A 21864-nucleotide genomic window follows, 5' to 3' on the forward strand; every position below is an offset into this window, starting at 1 on the left:
GCCGGCGCCAGGAGTGGGCGGTCATGTGATTAGAAGTATGCGATATCCATACTCCCGATCACATTCCGACTAGACATGTGCGGCCTCGATCAGTACAGATGAACTGTGCGAGGCCAGGCACATCTACTCAGAATGTGGTCAGAAGTATGCAAATCGCATACTTGGGATCATAGAACCGCTCAGTCTTGCTGCTGATACCAGAGAATCCTGACAGCACGCACTGTGCGCAATGTCAGGATTCACAAGTCTGCAGTCACATAGATTGACTGCAGACCTTCAAGCAAACCTGGACAACCACTTTAATTTGCACCTTGTTAAGTTAACTTGGTTACGGCAGATTTTTATTTTTTGGTTTGGCATTATGGACATGGTTTATCTCATCTAAATGTTTTAACCTAATTCGCCATATATGAGACTTTTCGAAATGTTGCAATTTACTGTCTAATCTGTCTAATTTTATTTTTGCACACTTGAAGACTTATGTGCGACATTTTAAAGGAGCCTTCATCTCTTTGCTTTAAAAAGGAGCAAAAAAGGGTAAAAGAAAAGTAAAAAAGAGCATCTTTGATTTTGCGCAAACTTTCGAAACCTGCATACCTCATTTAGAAGAATTTGGCGCAAAAAAATGCCAATACATCCTCACATCCTCAAAACAAAAAAGGAAAGTCACTTTAAAAAAATGCAAATTATGAATCCAGGCCTAAAAAGTAAAAAAAAAATTGCCTTATATGTTTTGCACTCTTCTCCACTCACCTTATATTTTCAATAGAGTACCCTATAAATGAAAGTGATAGAAAGAAGAGACCATGTCTTTGTCTACAACTTCTATACATTTATTCTCTCTGCTCCAGCATTTGGATCTGATGATCTCGGCCGTTCTCGCTGTAGAACAGATGTGTTACAAATTACATTTTCAACAGTCTGACTGCTCCAATTTACCACATTAAGGTTTTGGCTGATGTTGGAGAATTTATGCAGATATGACAGCCTGTCACACACCTCATTTACTTATAATTGGACCTAGTTAAATCAGTCATTATTGAAAAAGTTTACACAGTAAACCGCACAAAAAGGGATGTGGTCGAGATTTCCACATCGCCGGCAGAAGGCCGGAGCTTGAAGCAGTCAGAGCAAGTATTTGAATCTTTTAATTTGTGATTCTGATCCATAGGAGGTTAATTATTGTATATAATTATTTGATATTTATTACTTTTTAGAATATTTTTGCTGCATTTTTTACACCTTTTTTTTTTTTTAAATAATAGAAAAATAGAGCAAAAAAACAACAGAAAACACTACAAGAATGGCAGCTTTGAAGTGTTAAAATTTATATAATTTAGTAATATTTTATTTCAATTTGAAAAGAGTTTAAGAGCATAACATAGCACAAGAAAAACAAACCAAAAAAAACCCAAGAAGAAACATAAACTAAAAGAGTGTCAGACTGGTACCAAGGTAAAGAGAACCCTGCCCAATTAGGTTTTCATGGATAGTGCTCGAACCTCTGATATTCTATTGAACTGTGCTCATGTCCGACTTTTTCCTAGGACTGAGTGGTCCGCGGAAAATATCGGAGACACGTCCGATTTTGACCCTAATGTGGGATTAAAATCGGTGATGCAAGTCTATGGGTCTGTGAAAAAAGTCAGATCGCACTCGGATGACATCCAAGTACGGTCCGATTTTCACGGACTGACAGAATGGAGAAGACGGAGAAACTTTTTTTGTTTCTCTCCACATCCAAGAAAAATTGATGCCACTCTGATTAGAATAATAGGCCTGTTTTTCAATACCATATTGGTAATGTATATTAGTATAGTGTAATATCCATAAGACATTGCCATTTCCATGTTGTACGGTGATAATGTCTCATGTCTTTTACAATATTATTATAGTAACAGTTTTTACAAGATAAGCAGGTGTGACCAGGAAAAAAAAAAACTTAAAACTTTTGTCAGTTTGACTTTTTCCTTTTTTTTTATTACAGTTTTTTGCATTATTTATATTGTTTTATATCATATCAAACTTTTACACATCTTTTACCATTTTACATTCCTACACTTAAATAGAATTACACTCTATATTACACGTATACTCAGATATTGATTAGATATTATTTTACTTATTTGCATAGTTTACTATATTATTAGATATTGTAGAACCAACAAAGAAAAAAAGGATTTTCCAGCACTTCCATCCATAAAATTAATATTTATTTATTAGAAATTTATTTAAAAACAGGAGGATCAATCATGAGGATAAAACCCTTAAGCGTTTCTGGCGTACACTACTCCCTTAGTCATAGGAATATTCCCATATAGCCATATTCTTATGACTTAAGGGAGTAGTGTACGCCAGAAACACGTAAGGTTTTATCCTGATGATGGATCCTCCTGTTTTTAAATTATTTACTAATAAAAATATTAATTTTATGGATAGAAGTGCCAGAAAATCCTTTTTTCTTCATTGCTCCTACAATAGCTGAGCCTCACCAGCAGGAATTGACATCCATTTATCAACTTTACGGTGTATCCCGGACAATATTGGCGTGGTGAGATTCTTTATTTTTATTTTTTCTATATTATTACATATTGTTGTTGGGTTTCTTTTTGGCATGTTATTACAAAATATATAACATTCTATGTTTATTTCAGGGCAACATACACTAGCATATAGGTCTAAGCAATATGCAATTGTAATAGTATACTTGTGTTGTTCATAGATTACTATGCTTATATTATATCAAATTATTAGATATGGTAACACATTATTTCTAACTTTTATGGCATCATACTGTGAGCAGGGTCGCCAACTTGATTTTTTATTTTTTCTGGACAATTTATCAAAAAATCACGGGCAGACTATCTTTTACGGATACATTGGAAAACCATAATAAATCATTGTGATTATAAGTGATCCGTGTCTACCGCCCATAATTCTGATATGAAAACATCAGGTGCAGTCACTGTGAGCTGTAAAATGATGATAATTACAGTCAAAATAATCTGTATAAGTTTCTTTATCTTCAAAAAAATAAATCACAGGCGCCTTAATTTTTTTTCCGGACAGAGGAAAAAAAAAAGTCCTATATTTATTTTCTAAATATCCATAGCTCTAATAATTATTAATAAAAAAACTATTCTAAACTGAATTACATTACTTAGATAACGAAAACAGATAATAAACTCATTTTCATCCAATTAATTAAGATAATATTCGTTAAAATTATGTTAAAAAAAGGTTCGTTTTTTTTAAAGGGGTTGTCCACCTTTGGGGGCAATTTTTTTTTTCTTACTTAAATGCATGCAATATGGGATAAAAATCATTTTTGCAATTGGGTTTCATTAATAATTTTGTACAACTTGCCTCCTATAGCCGCTGTATTACACTGTCTCTTGCAGGCTGCAGAATGAATTACTGGGGTCGGCCACGGGGTCTACGCCTGCTCTTGTTAGTGCAGCCTTACTTACATACGGCACAGCTCTCTGGCCCATACAATGGCTGCTGATGGAGGAGCATGTGACCGGACCTGCCTCTTCCAATAGAAAACCTCACATGGGAAAGCTGCTTTTCTATTGGAGGAGACTGATCTGTGTAATACAGCGGCTATAAGAGGCAAACTGTGCAAAAATTTTAATGAAACCCAATTGCAAAAATTATTTTTAGCCCCAATTGCATGTATTAAGTAAGAAAAAAAAATGTCCCCAAAGGTTAACAACCCCTGTAAATCAGGGAGCATGTGATGTCATATACTACGTGCAGTAGCTTGTAAAAAAAAATGGAATTAGTTTAATTTTTCTACAAGCCATTTTTCTTTCTTTTTATTCCCATATGCATTTTTTTCAAAAAACATCTAAAAAAAACATGCATGATTCATTTGGAACCAACACCAGATTTACATTTACAATTTTTTGGGCTAAAAGTCATTCTTGTTTTTTGGATTTCTCTAAACATTTTGCACTTTGTTCTATTTCTGGTTGCTGAATGAGTTAACTGAGAATCCATCAGTGAGTTCATTCCAACAAGAAAGTTTATAATAGTATACTGTATATCATCTGATCTCCTTATCAAACCATATGAAAGTTGAACTGAACTTTGTGGTCATAAATCAGCTGGGAGGATCTCACAAAAAGGGACCTAAGAATTTAAGATGCGTTCACACATAATGGTCACTCTGTGGCGGAAAACTGTAACAGTCCTGCGCCATTGTGATCTTTCCATTGTTTACCTGCACAATCATTTACAAGGTTCAAAACTACATGGCCGATAGTAATCGCCCAATAGTTTTGCAGGTGAAATAGCAGTTTCCATGCAAGATTAAATGATTTTGTGGGGAAAGAGTGGAAAGACTGCAGTAGCACTGGGTTGTTGCAGTTTTCAGCTGCAGCATGTGAAGACAGCATTAAACTCTCCCATCAAAATGAGCTCACTGATGGATCCTCAGTTGACTCATTCTACAGCAAGCAACAGTGCAAACAGGAGTTATAGACTGCAAAGGGTGAGGTGCAAAATATTTAAAGGCAGTCTGTCACTCCCAAAATACATTTTAAATTAGCAATACAGTGATTTAGGGGACTAAATAAAAATCATACATGTTACTGGTACAGTGCCTTTTAATTTGTATGCAGATGAGGGAGCTTTGGTGCACCCTGAGAGTGGCCAAGAGTGAGAAGTCAATGTTGCTGACGTGCACGCATGCGCACTGGCACTGCCAGTTCTCTGCGTCACAGCGCACACAGAGCATTCTCCTCCCTGTCTTCTTTCTGCAGACGCTGCTCTCTACACTAATATACTCAGAAAAGTGTATGTGGCTTCAAGAGAAGAGAAAAGGAGAGGACCATGAGCAAATACACATGGCGTCATCAGCAGAAAGCAGACAGGGAGGAAAAAGCGCTCAGTCGTTGTGTCGGTGAGCAGCCTGGCACAGGCAGTGTCAGTGTGCATGCGCACACGCTGGCAACATTAAGACAAGTGCTTTCTCTGGGAAGTAGACACTGTTCATCAGAACAAGGGGAAAGGCCCCAATATGTAAATGAGGAGGCATAACGGTGCACCAAACTCTTGGTCACACCAAGGGTGCACCAAAGCCTCCTCGCTTATATAAGATTTTGCAGGCACGGTATCATTGCTAGTAGGATATTTATAACGGCTAAATGGAAATTGCAATGATTTTGAGCACAAAATACATGCATTTAAGTAAAAAAAGAATTGCTCCAAAAGGTGGCCATATACTGATTAGTGAAGGAGGCAAGAATCAGACGCAAACTAATTTGAGATTGATGGCCTAACCTAAAGAAAGGACATCAATATTGGAATCCCAGAAAAAAAAACATGCTTCATGAATTTTGCACAAAATCAAACATTGCGTTTCTTTGACCCGTTTTTAAATTTTTTGAGAGCAAAAAGTCACACTTTTTTTTTTTTTGCAAAATGGTGCAAGAATTTGTGACAAAATAACTGGCATACATAAAATCACCCCAGGTGGGACTGGAGTACGTGCGCAGTTTTTAAAAAGTTGCATTTGATGAATGAGTCTAAAGCATCTGAAGGAGCCAAAATTACGTAAAAATCAGAAAACTAACTAAACAAGAAAAAACAAATAAAAAAAAAAGGCACAAATCGTGTGATGAATTAATTGAGACGTATTCACACCAAAAAGCTTGGGAAAATGCAATGATAAATCAGGGCCTTTAAGTATGCAGTTTGATGACTGATTGATTTTACTACGGCCAGGCTATTATGGTGATATTTATCCCACTAATGTGATAAAAAGAACAAAAATAATACCAGTAAGCACAATAAACCAACAAACATGGTGCAGAATTTAAGCACAATCTGACTCAGTGTGTACCCAGCTGTTTTACACCCATGTACAGTATAGCATGCTAATTAAAGGGAATCTATCAGCAGGTTTTTTGCTATGTAAAGCAGCAAAATATAGGGACAAAGACCCTGATTACAGTGATGTGTCACTTACTAGACTGTGTTTCCTGTTTCAACAAAATCAGTGTTTTATCAGCAGGAGATTATCACTGCAGGACTAAGTGTCTCCACCAGTGATTAGCAGCTTTCTGCCTATAAACAGTGTACACAGGAAGCTGCCAATCAGTGATGTGGGCGAGGTTATACACAGCTCAGCATTCAGAGCACTGCTAGATCTGCTGCAGAGAAAACTGTGATTCTATAACAACTGCTGCACCCAGTAATCTAAGTGATACATTGCTGGAATCAGTGTCTCTGTCCCCACATCATACAGATTCCCCTTAAGGGGACAGACTTAAATCCTTAAAAGAGTTAAGAGTTATCCACCACTGAACAACTTCTTAAATGCTAAAGTGCCTCAGATAAAATAAATAAATGCATACTCACCTCCCAGACCATTCCAGTGATGTCAGCGTTTTTTCTCCCAGTGGTCTCATGACATTCATGGCTGCAGCACTCACTTGACATAACAATGTCACATGGCCGCTGGGAGAAACAGCACTGACATTGCTGCAACGGTGCCCGTATGGGAGGTGAATATGTGGTTTTTATTTTCAGTTTTTTTTCTGGGTTTCTTTACATTTATGAAGGGGTTGTTGTGTTCAGTAACAGAAAATACCTGGGATTTTTTTTTGGACTGTAAAGTCGTCATCTGGCGACTATTGATATGGATGTAGATGGTGTCAATATACTTTGGATAATGAGAATTAGCAGATGGTAAACGTCATTGATTATACCAACTAGGTTAGAGTACAGGAGATAAGAATGAAGGAAAAAAAATGTTTTAAACTTTCTACAATTATCCCAATGTAATACCATCCAGCCTATAATATGATAGTTGTATTTTAATTCCGATATGTTCAAAATATTAGTAGACTATTAACATAAAGGATTAGTATTGAAACGGTTAATACGGTTCTCAGGGAGACAAAGGTCCTAGTTTGGAGAATCCCAAAATCCTTACAATGAAGGGTTTAAAGGGGTGGTCCGACAAAAAAAAATAATTTTCATCCTAAATCCCTATCTATTTAATGCAGTAATCAAATCTATTTTCTATTAATCTTTAAATAAAAATTCCCTATCCAAATAAACAAAGTTTTTTTTACAATTTACTTTTTGATGATGCTTCATTTAAGAATCCTAGAGCATGCTGGGATACTTAAACGAAGCGTCATCAGGGGTCAGAGGCCACTGTCACTGCCGCAGCCCCCTCCCTGAAACAAAGCGCCATAGGTGACCTACATTTCAGGGGCTAGGCTAGTCACTGCTTTGACACACTGTGATGTGGACAATGAAGTGGGCTCTCTCGCCGACTCAGATCAGTAGTAATGAGCTGACAACAGAGTGCACTGTCAGCACCCGGTGTGCAGAGAACAGAGCTGCCCCCGCAAGTCACTGCTGGCTATGTTATTCAAGTCAAAGATTTTAAAAATTCTGATGGAAAGTCAAAATTATAAATCTGAAAAATGTCTGCTGCATTTTGTGCACTCTTGGCAGGGGCTAAATATCCATGTGTCGCACAACCACAATTCTCAGACAAGTTGTGCAACCAAAAATATTTTTGCGACTTCTTATAACTTTCTATCATGTGTCTATTTTAGAACTGTGATTTTGCTGTAAAAAAAAGCATCACAGGTGAGTTTTCCATATAGCTTAACATAAAAATGCTGAAAAATAACACCTGGTCTTTATGCATATACTAGGACAGATTTTCTCCATGTAGACAGCAAATCATAAAGGCAGTCAACAGATGTGCAACATTTTTTCATGTTAGTGCAAATCATTAAAGAGGTTGTCCACTACTTTTACATTGATAACCTGCATTTGGATAGGTCATCAATGTCTGATCGGCCGGGGGTCGACATCCGGCACCCCCGCTAATCAGCTGTTATCGATGTCAGCGGCGGCCACCAGCCGAAAGTGCTCACTCGCCAAGCTGCTCCATCTTTTGGTAGTGGCCAAGCCGTGGTACTGCACATCCGCCTCCTATTCAAATCAATAGGAGACTGATGTACAGTACCCTGCGGTGGTCATCAGAAGACTGAGCAGCTCGGCAAGTGAGCACTTCGGCCGGCGGCCACCTTCGCAGGGGTGCCGGCCGATCAGACACTGATGACCTATCCTAAGGATAAGCCATCAATGTAAAAGTAGTGGACAACCTCTTTAATAAATGTGTCTAAAATGATTTGCAATTAATGTTAAAAACTGTGGTGTAGTGGAAATGGTTTGTCCATATGTGATAAAAAAAAAATTGTGCATTTTGTTTTCTTATGGATTTTTTTGCGTTTTTCACCCCTATGCGTTACAAAGGGAGAAATCCACAGGAAAAATCAGAAAGCAAACTGTTAAGATTCAGATTTAAAGGGAATCTGTCAGCAGGTTTTCGCTATATAATCTGACAGCAGTGTAAGATAGGGACAAAGACACAGATTCTAGCGATGAATCTCTTATTATACTGGGTGCAGCAATTATGATAGAGTCACAGTTTTTTCTGCTGCAGGCTCAATTGTTGAGCTGTGTATAACCCCGCACACATCACAGCTTTCTATGTTCATTGTTTAGTAACAAAGAGTTACTTATCAGTGCTGGAGGCGTGGCTGGATTACCTGCATATGTCAAGTTGTCCTGTAATGATAATCTCCTGCTGATAAAACATTTATTGTATTGAAACCGCAAAACACAGCCCAGTAAGTGATACATTATTGGAATTAGGGTCTCTGCCCCTATATCATGCTGCTCTCAGATTACATAGCAACAACTTGGTGACAGTTTCCCTTTAACAATCTGCCCTGAAAATATACACAGTGCGTCGATAAGATTTTTTTTTTATTATTTCATTTACTTCGCTTACAGCAAATCTGCAATATGTGAACAAGCCTGAATATTTATTCTGCATTCTTCAAGATTTGGAAGTGTCAAAAAAAAAAAGCACAGTCATTAGTATTACTGAAAAAGTTATTTCCATTAATTCTATAAAAGTCCAGGTCTTGGCGTGGACGCTACCTTGTGTTATTTGACAAAGGGTTGTCTTTTTTATTTAAATAAAAGACTCTTTAAAACGCTTTCACTACCTGGAATTTGTTACTGACATCAATTTTTCCTTGGCAGCAGATCTTCGAAAGCATCTTTAGAAATTTCTGGCACGGCCCCAAATACACATTCAGATGCCCAGACGTGAGTAATAGAATTCAGCAGAGTACTAATAGGATTCCAGCAGATGTCACTGCAAGTCAACATGAGCCCTGCAGTAAATGTGTTCGAGCCCAGCCATGGCAGACATCGTCACAAATGTTTAGAATTTCTGAGAACATCAGACGAGAAAAGGCTGGATACAAGCGCAGCTAATGACAAGCCTCTCCGCTCACAATTACCATAGTTATTTATCAAGCCTCGTGTCTGCAAAACAGATTAACTAATAGAAAATATGAAATACGTTTCATCTGCTGGCAATGAGGAGCCGAAATGGTATTTTAATGACGTCTTATTTTACATTGTTTTTCTCCTTCCTCATTTATTTTTTGATTGGTGTGACCACCCGAGACTTTATCCCACCAAATGACGTCACATTAGTATTTTAAAAGGCATGAATACAAGTATTAACACACAGGATCGGCTTGGACTGGCAGATTGGGGGAACGGGTAAATTCCCCGGTGGGCCACTCATGCAGGAGTAAGCTACCCCCACCCAACATGAGCAGTAGTTGGTCCATTACATTTGATTAACTATTTACATACAAAAGGAACATATCAGCAATTACTAAACTTCCTAGTTTATTAATATATAGAAGAATAGGTAAAGTCCTCTTTTTTTCTGAAGAGGCAATTTGCATAGAAGAATAGGTAAATTTATAAATGAGGGTAATGTAATATTTACATATAGCTGAATAATTGCCCCCAGATGGCCCTTGTCTGACACTGGTAACACATACCAAACACTGACATACTATTAATATGTCCAAATGAAGCAAAAATCAATGAGAACGTGAAGCAAAATGCATAAAATGCTCCATTCATAACGCACTAATACAGATATAGCAGAGCTGAGTTTGTCACATCAGTAAGATGACATATGTCATCCTCAAGATAAACCTACGTAATGATCTTTACGATGGTTACATAGTATGAAAAGACACAGGTTTAATAATTTTACACTTTCTCCATTAAATAATATATAATTTTATAGGGTATGTCCACACTCAAAAAAATGCATAAAAAATAAGCTAATAAAGCGAACAAAAGATTGATCCTATTAATTTGCTGTTCAGGCTTTTGAACATCTTTTAAATGTTTCAGGCTTTCACAGACACCAAGAGTTTAGAAATCCAATGAGGAGGCAATGTTATGCCCAAGAGATGCCTTTTTGAGCATTTTCTCAGTGTTATTGCTTTAAAAAACACTAGTATTTATTTCATTGTTTAATAGATTGAAAAAAAAAAAAAACGCCCAAAAAATGCGGAAAAAAAATTATAGAAAAAATGCTCAAGAAACAACCAAAGAATGCTAATAAAAAAATGCTTCAGGTTTACAAAACTCCTAAAAAAGGAGCGATTCTTGAAATGTCTTCTGCTTGAAAAACAGACGTTTTTGATCACTGGAAAAAGAAGCAGTGTGAACTAGGCTAAGTTCACACCGAGTTTTTTGAGGAGTCTTTTGGAGAGGGTGAACTCCAAAAAATATCTGAAAAATTGCTTGAAAGATTGCTTACTATTTGTTTTTATTGAAAAACAACTTGCTATTCATACGTTCAGGCTTTTGAGCGTTTTTTATTTAGCTTCAGGTTTTCATAAGTTTTAAAGTTTTAAAAGTGACCAGACCAGTCTTCAGGAGTTTTCCATGTGGCAAGGCTACAAAAATGCCACAAAGATGCCTGGGAGTTTCTTTGAGCATTTTGTAAGTGTTTTTGAGGCGGTTTTGCCTTATTAAATGCTAGTGTTTTATTCATTGCTTGATCGATTTCCAAAGACGTTAGAAAAAAAAAGTTTAAAAACGCAATAAGATGTGTTAATATAACATTCACAGAAGATGCTTCAGGAAAATGTTAACAAAACAGTAACAAAAAAACTGAACGGCATAAAAAAAAAAACAGAAAAAAACAAAGATTGCCACACAGGAGTGTTTTCTGAAGTGGTTTCAACTTTAAAGACATGTCATTATTGACAGCTTTAAAAAAAACTTTGGGGGCAATTCATCAAAGTGTCTTTGCCAAAAAAAGTCGTAAAATGTTTGAACAACATGGAGCTACACAAAAAATTTGTGATTTTTGGCATTTTCACGCCAGATTGCAGGAAGAGCCGAGGCTTGGGGTGCACCACTTAGGGAATTCAGCTCATTGTACGCCAGCAAGCCCTGCATTAAGTCTGTTGTGCACAACAACAGTTTTAATGAATTGGCCCCAGCATTAGCAAATAGGCCTCAATTCATCAAGACTGATGTTGTTCATGGTCTTGCTGAGGCGGTGTGCTGGAGCCCGACTCTCCTGATTCATTAAGAGGTGCACATCTCTTAATTCTTTAGGTGAGATTGAAAAGAGATGTGCGGCTCCTTGCACCTCACCTCAAATCTTACTCTAGTCATAGACTGGAGTAAAGAAAGCGGCTATGTATTTCTAATCCTAAACAATCCCCTTTAATGTTATTATCTAGCTCCTTTTTAACCACCTACTCCAGCGTTTTTGTTTATTGCAGTGCTGATGTGGTGCTTCTAATGTAAGGTCCCTGCACCTAGTATTATACTTGTTAGCTGCCATCTTCATCTTTTATTCAGTCTCCAGCAGTTTGTGACCAGAATTTGCTGGAGCGAGGCGGAGGTCACTTTTCAATGTTAGTCTATGAGAATCAGTACAAGGCTTAAGCTTGTGACTTCTGGTCAGTCAGGAGCTGTGGTCAGAAGATGGTGGCGAGGGACCGAAGCAGCACCGGGATGAGCTGAAGATGGTGGGTGGTGAGTATAATACTAGGCTCAGTGAATACTCAGACAAGCGTAATACATGTAATGTGTGTGGGCGGCTACGCAGGCATCCCATAGCCAAGGCAGCAGACCATCACAATATAATAATCCCCCTACTGTATGCTTGATTGTACATAATGGACCGTGCTTCTCTTGTCCCACAATTATTCTTGATGTGGTGGTTGATGATGGCCACTGTTGACAACTGGAGTCTCAGGAGTGACCCTGGTGCTAGAGACTTCATCAGGTTCAAGACTAGCCAGTTACAGATCAATGTTTACAATCTCTATTAAAAACAGCTTTTAAGCACTGCTTGGCCACTTTACTAGAGTGCGGTGGTGACCGGTAACTCCTAGACAATGAGCACTAAACAATAAAATTAGCAGAAAGGTTTTTAAATATGATTAAAATTGCTTGTTTGCAATTTGAACCATCACTGATGTTGAGACTGACCCTTTAACATATGCACAAATATATGTGTGTGTGTGTTAAAGGACTATTCTCAACATCAATGATGGTTAAATCTTCAGAGTGTAAGTATATGGAGACTTGCGGAATACTGGGAACACCCCCACAAGACTTTCCATATAAAGGGAACACCCCCTAAGACCTGCAATATAATGGGGACACGCCACAAGACCTGACATATACTGGGAACACCTCAAAAGACCTGCCATACACTGGGAGCACCTTACATTGCCTGCCGTACGGTGGGAACAACTCAATATAATGGAGGCACCCCACAAAACCTGACATACAGTGGGTGCATCTCATAAGATCTGCCATATACTGGGAATATCCCACATTGCCTGCCGTTTACTTGGAACACCCTACAAGACCTACCGTATAAAGGGAACATTGCACAAGATCTGCTGTATGCTGGGAACACCACCACTAGACCTGCCATATGATGGGAATATTCCACGAGGCTTGCCATATACTGGGAATACCTCCACAAGATCTGCTGTATAATGAGAACATCCCATAAGACCTGCTATATAACGGCAAAACCCCTCAAGATCTGACATAAACTGGGACCACCTGACATTACCTGCCATTTTGAAGATGCTCTCATCCAGTCATTTAGCTATCATAATTCGTCCCTTGTCACAGTTGCTGAGATCCTTAGGCTTGCCCATTTTTCCAGCGTTCAACACATCAGTTTCTAAACTGTATATTCATTTGATGCCTAATATATCACACCCCTTGTCAGAAATTATCAAAAGTTAATTATAGTGTTGTACAAAAATGTAAGGTAAAAGAAAAAGGGGCAATGGCAATGGATGGGTAAGTGTAAAAGATAAAAACATATCACATCAAGCAAAAGCCCCACTTTGACCACTGACACCAGCCATATCAGCAGTTACGCTACCAAACACAGGTCACACTTGGCCTCTTTTTTATCTAGCAAGGATATTAGGAGGAGAAAGAAGTGGAGGGTGCTACCGAATATATTGCACATCACTCATCTCAGTCACAATTAATGTTACCTCTGACAGCGACACTGTCAGTTTGCATCAGTGTTCTGCAATGGTCTGTTTGATCACAAATGACTGGGATGGATAATGTTTTTACCACTTTTTAATTAAAAAAAACTTGAAAAGGCTGTCAGTGCACTGAGGTATTAAAAGAGTTGTTGATTACGTCCGGGTCACCTTGACATTGCTAAGGCTATTTTGATTTAAAAGAGCTTGGAAAGGGTTGTATGTAGTCCTAGGGGACCTCAGAGAGGTGCACATGTCTTTCCAGGCCAGTTGGAGACATTGCAGTATTGCGTGTCACTGTGAAACTAATTTAGGGGAAAATTTCATTGAACATGGCAAATTTGAATTTTAAAAGATTTGATCATCTGTCACTGATATTAGACCTCTATACATGTACTCACTATACAGTTAAGCTAACATTACATGCAACAACTGGTTTTAACTTCTCTTTACATATTTCACTGATCTGTATTATAACCTACATATACAGACAGAGCACACCCTGAACACATTCTGTAGTATGTACAGAAATATACTTTGATGTACAAAGGAATTACTTTCGGTCTTATGATTGATAAGTCTGTAACACAGCATATATTCATGTATTACACCCAGACTCAAACAAATCGCTTCCTCCAAGCAGCAAATGGAAAATCCAATTGATGAGCAGATGGTAAAGATGCTTTGCATCATATGATACATTTCTTCTGCGGATAAATCCGGTAATTCCAAACCCACAAACTCTCTAATGTTTCATATTCATAGTTTACACAGTGACCACTAATCTGCTGGTAATTTTGCCACCATAGACAATTGAGTCAGATGAGCCTCCAATAGGGCAGAAGACGCATATAATGTTTATAATGATTATCCCTAGAAAAATTATATTTTTAACCTTATTTTTATAGAACTGGATTAAACACTATAAAAAAGAAGTAAAGAAGACACAGTTACAATCCGAGATCTCAAGCACATGGCCGAGTTATGGATCAATGCTTTTTACATCTATAAAACACAATCCATAGGGTCTTGGGTTATGTTGTGCCTCCAATCTTATATGTGTCAGGCCTATAGTGAATTGGTACAAGAAAAGTGCTGGGGGCTAGGTGGGCATTAGTCACGGGCTATGAAAGAACATGAGTACACTGGTAAACATGATGAAATGACAAAAGGGATGGTGGAAAGCGCAAATATTAGGAGAACGCTGAATTGCTATGATGAGTATTGATTCCTCAGACAATAGAATATTTCATCAGTAAAACATGATTGGGTATTTTCAACTAAGACATTTATTATATTATTATGTAACTTTACAATAATGCCTGATATGGGAACATCCCTTTTTAACCCCTTAATGACACAGCCAATTTTAATTTTTGCAACAAAAAAAAAACACTTGCGTCAACACCATTCATTTTACCATATAATGTACTTAAAAATGGAAAAAAAAATTTTAAGGGAGGTGAAATGGTGAAAAATTTGCAATTCCGCCATTTTTGGGGGGTTTTCTTTACGACATTCATTGTCCCGTGAAAATGACCTCGCGACATGATTCTTTAGGTCCATATGATTACGACAATACCAAACTTAGGGTTTTTATTATTTATTAATAAAATAACTTTTATTTTATTTTTTTAAACAGTGGAACTGTGTGAAAGCTTGTTTTTTCTATGCCAAGCTATAGTATTTATTGGCACCATTTTGCGGTACATAAGACGTTTTGATTGTTTTTATGTATTCCATTTTGGATTTTTTGGGGGAGGTACGACAATTCTGGTGTTTCTATATTTTTTTTCTTTACGGCATCTATCTTATGGGTTAAATGGTTTTATGGATTTTTCTTTTTTGCAATTTCTTTATTTTTGGAAGGCTCAATGATAACCCCTTAGATCCCAGTCTAAAGCCTCTCACCTAGCCATATCAGATCTCATATTTTGCACTGATGAGGGGCAATACACCGAAACACCGTGTCTGCAAATTGAGATTTTGGTTTGGCTTTTATCCTAAGTCATGTGACAAGGCTCGTTAAAAGGTCGATATTGAAAATACCCACAGAATCTGATGGACCTCATGATAAATCAATGGGTTCCACCTGGTACCAGTGCAGTCTGCCATGCGATGTTTTTTTGATTTTCTGCACCTTTGACCGAACAGAAAATACCAGAAAATTAGTGAATCGAGAAGGCAAATTTATTCCTGGGTAGATAGTTTATAAAAATCTACTTTTTTATAGCTTCCTTAAAAATATATATGAAATTTAATGGAATTGCTGAAAGGGTTCGAAGGTTTTTTTCAGATACAACCTCAGAAATTCAATATATCTGTATTGAATATGGATCACATACACAGACTTCTTTGCTGCCCAAAGCAACCAATCACAGCACAGCTTTCATTTTTCAAGAACACAATAAAAAAAAAAAAGCTGAGCTGTCATTGGTTGCTAAGGACAACAAACACAGTTTAACTTCATGCTGGCTTCAGAAATCTCCCATATAGTGTAGGCCTCAGCAAAACAACAGCAATTTAACCTAATATTGGAGCTCTGTATACAACCGTACTGTATACTGACATCTTGAAACACCACTAAAACATCGAGTACTATCAGAATACGTAATGAACTCAAAAATAGTATTACTGATAAAGCGTTCTCATGAAAGGGGCATCATAATTGTTGTCTTATAAAAATAGCCATAGCAGGATCTGATTTACCTCATTCATAAGTGAATGTCGGTATATGTCCAATTGGGACAAAGAGACGTCATGAGGGGGGTTCCATTCCAGTGGATTCAAATTGTCCATATAATAATACTTTCCCCCTGCAATGGACAAAGAAGGCTTCCAACACCCAGGAAAATCAGCTATTTTCCGCTATAGAGCATGGCTACAATGTAAAAGGGGTTGAATTTGATAAAGACAACCCCTTTGAAAGATTAAGGAGACGAATAAAAATAATGTAAAAAAAAGGAAAATATTTGTAAAAAAAAAAAAAGTTACTACAAACCCCTTTTCCCCATACCGTTATTAAAACAAAAAATTTTTTTTACTGCCATACATTGAACACCCCAAAAAAATCTAAATATTACTATTGCTCGTTTATGGTCAATTTGCCTCCCCCTAAAAAATGGAATAGAAAAATGTATGGGTGCCAAAATCGTAAATGATAAAAGCAATAGCTTGTACAGTAAAAAAAACAAGCCCTCATACAAAGCTATAGACTAAAAAGTAAAAAAAAGTTATAGGTTTTGGAAAGTAAGGAGGAAAAATATGGGTGTCGAGTTGTGATCCCTCACGTGAGAATCACAAAAAATCGAACACTATTGGGGGGGGGGGGGTTTATATCACCAGACACACACAATTTCAATGAAAATAGACTTTGGCATGTCTGTGGTTTTAACTTATTTTTTCACAACCTAATCCATCACCGAGACACAAACAAGTCATACAAATATTTCAGATCACACTACTTCTTTGCGATTTGTTTTCATATCACCAGTGTCGCTACGAAGCCCCTGCCTTACTGGTTGACCAAGCGGACTTTCCACCTGCTGTGTCATCACTTACTTGAAGTACAATCAGATTATACACAGCCTATCATGAGTCCCTTAGACACCAGTGGATCAGTAGAGTCATCCTGAAGCTATTATCATATGAGATACACCAAAAAAAATGCCGCACTCAATAAGAGACACATGTAGAACTCAAGAGAAACAATAAAAGCAGTTCAGCCATAACTTCTGTTGGCTTTAATAATGGCTCGATAGTCCAAGAAGACCTATGGAAAGTATATGTTCTCTAAATTAGGAAATATATTATATATTACATATTTAAAGAGCACCTATCAGGATGACTTTATGACTGAAGCTAGTAGTATGGGTTTATAGGTCCAAGCACAATAATAAAAATGATACCTGTCTTGAAGTAATCTGATGTTCCATCATTGAGAAATCAAAGTTTGAAGCCATATGCGAATTAGCCTGGAAGTGCGGTGGGGTCAAGTCGAGCTCTCAGAGTTTATGGACATGCCCCCAAAGCACTTCCATTCTAATTTTCATGAGTACTGAAAGCTTGATTTCTCAGGAAGGGTACATCAGATTACTACGAGACAGGTATTATTTTGTTATTTTGTATTGTTGTACTAGGATCTATACAGCCATATACCTAATCTCAGTAGTAAAATCATCTTATCAGATTCCCTTTATAAAGTACAAAAATATCATCCCTCAATTCAATACTAATATAATGATAATGTAGCTGAAGTGAACGTTCTTACCCAGGGCGCCTATGTCTAATGCTGGCATTGTCCTTTACTGACACACTGTCTTGAAGGCCAATATCAGGATTGGGGCTCTCCATTCCTACGACATATGGCCGAATTACCCTTTCACGGTCACTTGTGGCGTCCTCAAACAGGACTTGACCGCTGAGCTTGTTGAACATGATGGTGTTCATGGTAAGAAGTCTTGGAGCTTCTCTCTCGACTCCTATAGAAAATGTAGTTCTGTAGTGCAGAAAAATAGGATCCTACAAGAAAGAAACAAATATTATAGATCAGTTCTGTCATTGACATACACAGTACAACGTAACACAGCTGGGGCATGGAGTTTCTCCAACTTTCCTAAATGAAATTATCGCCATCTCCTACAAAGATCTTCTCATTGTAATTACAAGCAGTTATAAAGATTCTACATTTTACTGAGTAAAATGTAGAAATATCCAAAACTTGAAAATCAAATGTTTGACATCTTTAATATAGATATACAAAATGTATTACATACAGTAGAACTTTAGCTCCATCAGAACTCGCATGGAGAAATATTGAGCACTTGAGTCCATTGCAAGACTTAAAATCACATATTGACCCCTCCAAGAATCATGTGTACTGTTCATGTCCAAGAATCATGTGTACTGTTCATGTGCCACTGGCACGAGTCATGATGTCTTGCTGGTGGTACAAAGGGTCCCTTGGCACTTTTTAGGACAGTTGTATGCCACAACGCTAGTCAGTGACGGAGTTATGAACCTGTATACAATCTGGCTTAGTCAATTCTTACTTGACTATCCAGGAGTATAATGAAATGATCACATAATTATATCCTTAGACTCTGCTTTGACCACTCTGATGGATCCAGTTTCCATCATATCCAAACGGCCATTGAAGGCTCCTTTTGACTATAATTGTTGCAGAATGTGAAGTCAAAAATATCAGAAAGATCTATAATCTTATGAAAAGTGACACAAATTCATGGAGTATCTTCTTACTCCGTCTACCTCCCCTGTGTCTGAGGATTGCACCGCCAGCTCATTATGATGATGGAAGGTTTTGGTATATTAAATAAATCATAGTCCCGGAGAATTAAGTCAATGATAAGATAATGGATAGAAGGAGAGAGTGGCTTATCCTGTCTGGAACAAGTTGACAATTTGGGATTTGTAAAGATTTGTCTGGGTATTTCGTAAATTGAGGTCCATTCGCAAATACAAGGCGTTGCTGTGGAAAAACTAGTAAAATGCAATCATCCATGTTTAGGAATGCACTATTTATATCACCGCCTGTCTTCGAATGACTGTAATGTGGCACAGAGGAACCACAGTGAAAGGAAGAAACGGACGATGCAAATGGAACACAAATGGTTGAATATAACGATATCATTTGGCATTTGTTCCGCTCAATTTCCACCTTCTTCCTATTTATAATTTGATGGATTCAAAATTTTGGGGATTTGCATTGTAATGAAATTAAAAAGATGTGCAGTCAACCGCCCGCTCCTCCGTCTATTCCATCGAAATTTATGTAATTAATCACAGACCCTTTTACTCAGTTTCATAGGAAAGGAGCAGAATTACAGCAAAGGGGAAAAATAAGGATTCATATACACCATAAATATGGAGAATAAAAAATAATGAAGGGCTCATTCATCGGTAGCTATCTATCTATTGATAGAATATCTTGTTTTCTCCATATTTATGGAATACAACATTTTTTCCCTACATAATATCACAGTATGATACCTACGGTTTTACATAGGACTCTAGGTAAACCTACTACATAACCATATCGCAATCCACAAAAACTGCAGCCCCAAAAAGTAAAATGACACACTCAGCTCTGCTACATCAGTTTAACATTGTACAGTGTCTGTTGTTTAAATACCACTGAACATGTAAATATATTTACTATGGGATTAGTATAATAGATCGCTTATGGTCACAAAAATAAGCAAAAAAGGTCATAAAATTTCAATATATTCTATTATATCTAAGGAAAATATTTCCTTTTTGATTCAGTTTCGTAAAAGATTACTAAAATTATGTAGTACAAATATTCTAAACACATTATTATGTGATTTTTTTAACATATTTATTCAGGTAACTTTTGATTTTTCTTAGTAACCAGACACTAAGAACTTCCATGGATGTCACAAAAAATCAATCCAAAATGTTAGATTCCAGAAGCAATATCCATGTACCCCGGCTACCTATTCAGCCCCAATATGCATATTTATTCCCACATACATACTATATTATTTCAGGTTCCTAAAGACAACTGCAAGTAATATGTATACCAAACATATGTTAACATAAAATCAATATTGTAACAAGCCAATATTGAGAAGGATGATATGGATGGAAGCGTATGTGCTTGGAGATCAAGACTTCACAACATTATCCAGGACTCGGCTATTTTTTTCTAATATCCAGTCTATAATATCTCTGATAAACATCAATAAAAAGAAAATGAAAGCTTAGCCGCCAGCAACACATTTGTATGAGCACTGGCCATCTGATTTTTTTTTTTTAGGAGTTGTCCGGTCCTGTTGTAAACAGATTGGTACCAATAGTTACATGAATGACTTTAGTTCCATCAACATCATTTATTCTAATAAAGTATCATATTTATGTAGCGCCAATATCTTCCACAGAGGTGTACAATTAGCTACTTGAAAGTGAGTGGTTTACATAGACAGCACAGTATTAGACAATGTCAGCTGCAAATCTAGTTGTCGTCCATCCCCATCACCCACGTACACAAGAAGCCATCACTGCTGCTATTTAAAATGTATGTAACCATATACAGAACATACAATCTATGACAGTTTTCCCAATATAGTGCACTTATAAAAATTTTTCCTTAATTTTTGTTTGTTAGAATACTGTACCTTATGGGACTATATATACAATGTGTCCAATGGTTCTTGCTTTTGTAGATTACACACATATAATGCTGGTAATTGAGGAACTCTCTAGTCTTAATTAGAGATGAGCGAACCTGAACTTTAAAATTCGGGGTTTGTACCGGACACTTAGTGTTCAGTGCTGAACTCGGAACACTGACTTCTGCTGGAAGTCAGGTTTAATGTTCGGAGTTACGGGGGAGGTTTCCAACTCCGAAAGTTCGGGTCCCCATACAATTCAATGAGGTTCAGGTTCATGTTCAAGTTTGGGTAAAGTTCTGGTACGAACTTTGGACATAAAATTTGGTCGGGTACCAGAACCCGAAAAAATATGCTTATATATATTAGTAAACATGTATTGCGAAAGTATGTAAATGCAAGTTTGTATACTGTGTTATTTGTATGCGAGCCACATATGTGTGTATAAATATATACATTAAATAGAATTATATATCTATTTATATAGAGGGAGACAGACGCATATGTATATATCTCTGTGTGCATGTATATGTTAATGTGTGCGTGTGTTTATATTATGTGTGTATGTCATATATGGATGCACATATGTATGCATTTCTGTATATACATAGTGTTTTTTACTGCATTAGATAAGTGTACAGATAGATAGATAGATAGATAGATAGATAGATAGATAGATAGATAGATAGATAGATAGATAGATAGAAATATATATGTACATGTAGTGTGTACACATCTGTGTATATAATATATAATGAATACACATTTTTTATGTTTTGGGGTAAGAATATATATGCAAATATACTGTACATATATCTATATATATATTTATATATATTTATATGTCTGTTTTTAAGTTTCGCACGTGTTTATGTATATTTTTATACATTATTACTCAATCGTTGCATGTCGCAAGCATATTCTGCAGCACAGTACAGAGATTTTGCATATGTAATAAATCAGTGGAATTTATTCTAAGAATATGTAGCATTCTCAATAGAACGGAACCCCCTCTCGACACTTCTACATCCCCATCTAAGAGACAATGTTCCATATTAGCCTACGTTCACACATTCAGTATTTGGTCAGTATTTTTCATCAGTATTTGTAAGCCAAAACCAGGAGTGGGTGATAAATGCAGAATTGGTGACGTGTTTCTATTACTTTGTTCCTCTGATTGTTACACTCCTGATTTTGGCTTCCAAATACTGATGTAAAATACTGACCAAATACTGAACATGTGAACGTGGCCTTCAGTACCCGCACCCCCCTTTCCTCCCCATCCTGCTCTACAAAACTTT

The 21864-nt window shown here is 37.0% G+C and overlaps 1 protein-coding gene across 3 annotated transcripts in view; it reads right to left on the reverse strand.

The window, feature by feature from the left end:
• MKX (mohawk homeobox) overlaps positions 1-21864 on the reverse strand; it is a 164659-nt gene that overhangs the window by 140082 nt on the left and 2713 nt on the right. For all 3 annotated transcript variants that reach the window (XM_073677581.1, XM_073677583.1, XM_073677584.1), the window contains exon 2: positions 17683-17933. In XM_073677581.1, the coding sequence (XP_073533682.1) occupies positions 17683-17861 (179 nt within the window). In that variant the 5' untranslated portion in view covers positions 17862-17933. The remainder of the gene's footprint in view (positions 1-17682; positions 17934-21864) is intronic.

The sequence above is a fragment of the Phyllobates terribilis genome, unplaced genomic scaffold, assembly GCF_046119375.1.
Source record: "Phyllobates terribilis strain yellow unplaced genomic scaffold, ASM4611937v1 Scaffold_4__5_contigs__length_816908805, whole genome shotgun sequence".
Lineage (NCBI taxonomy): Eukaryota > Metazoa > Chordata > Amphibia > Anura > Dendrobatidae > Phyllobates > Phyllobates terribilis.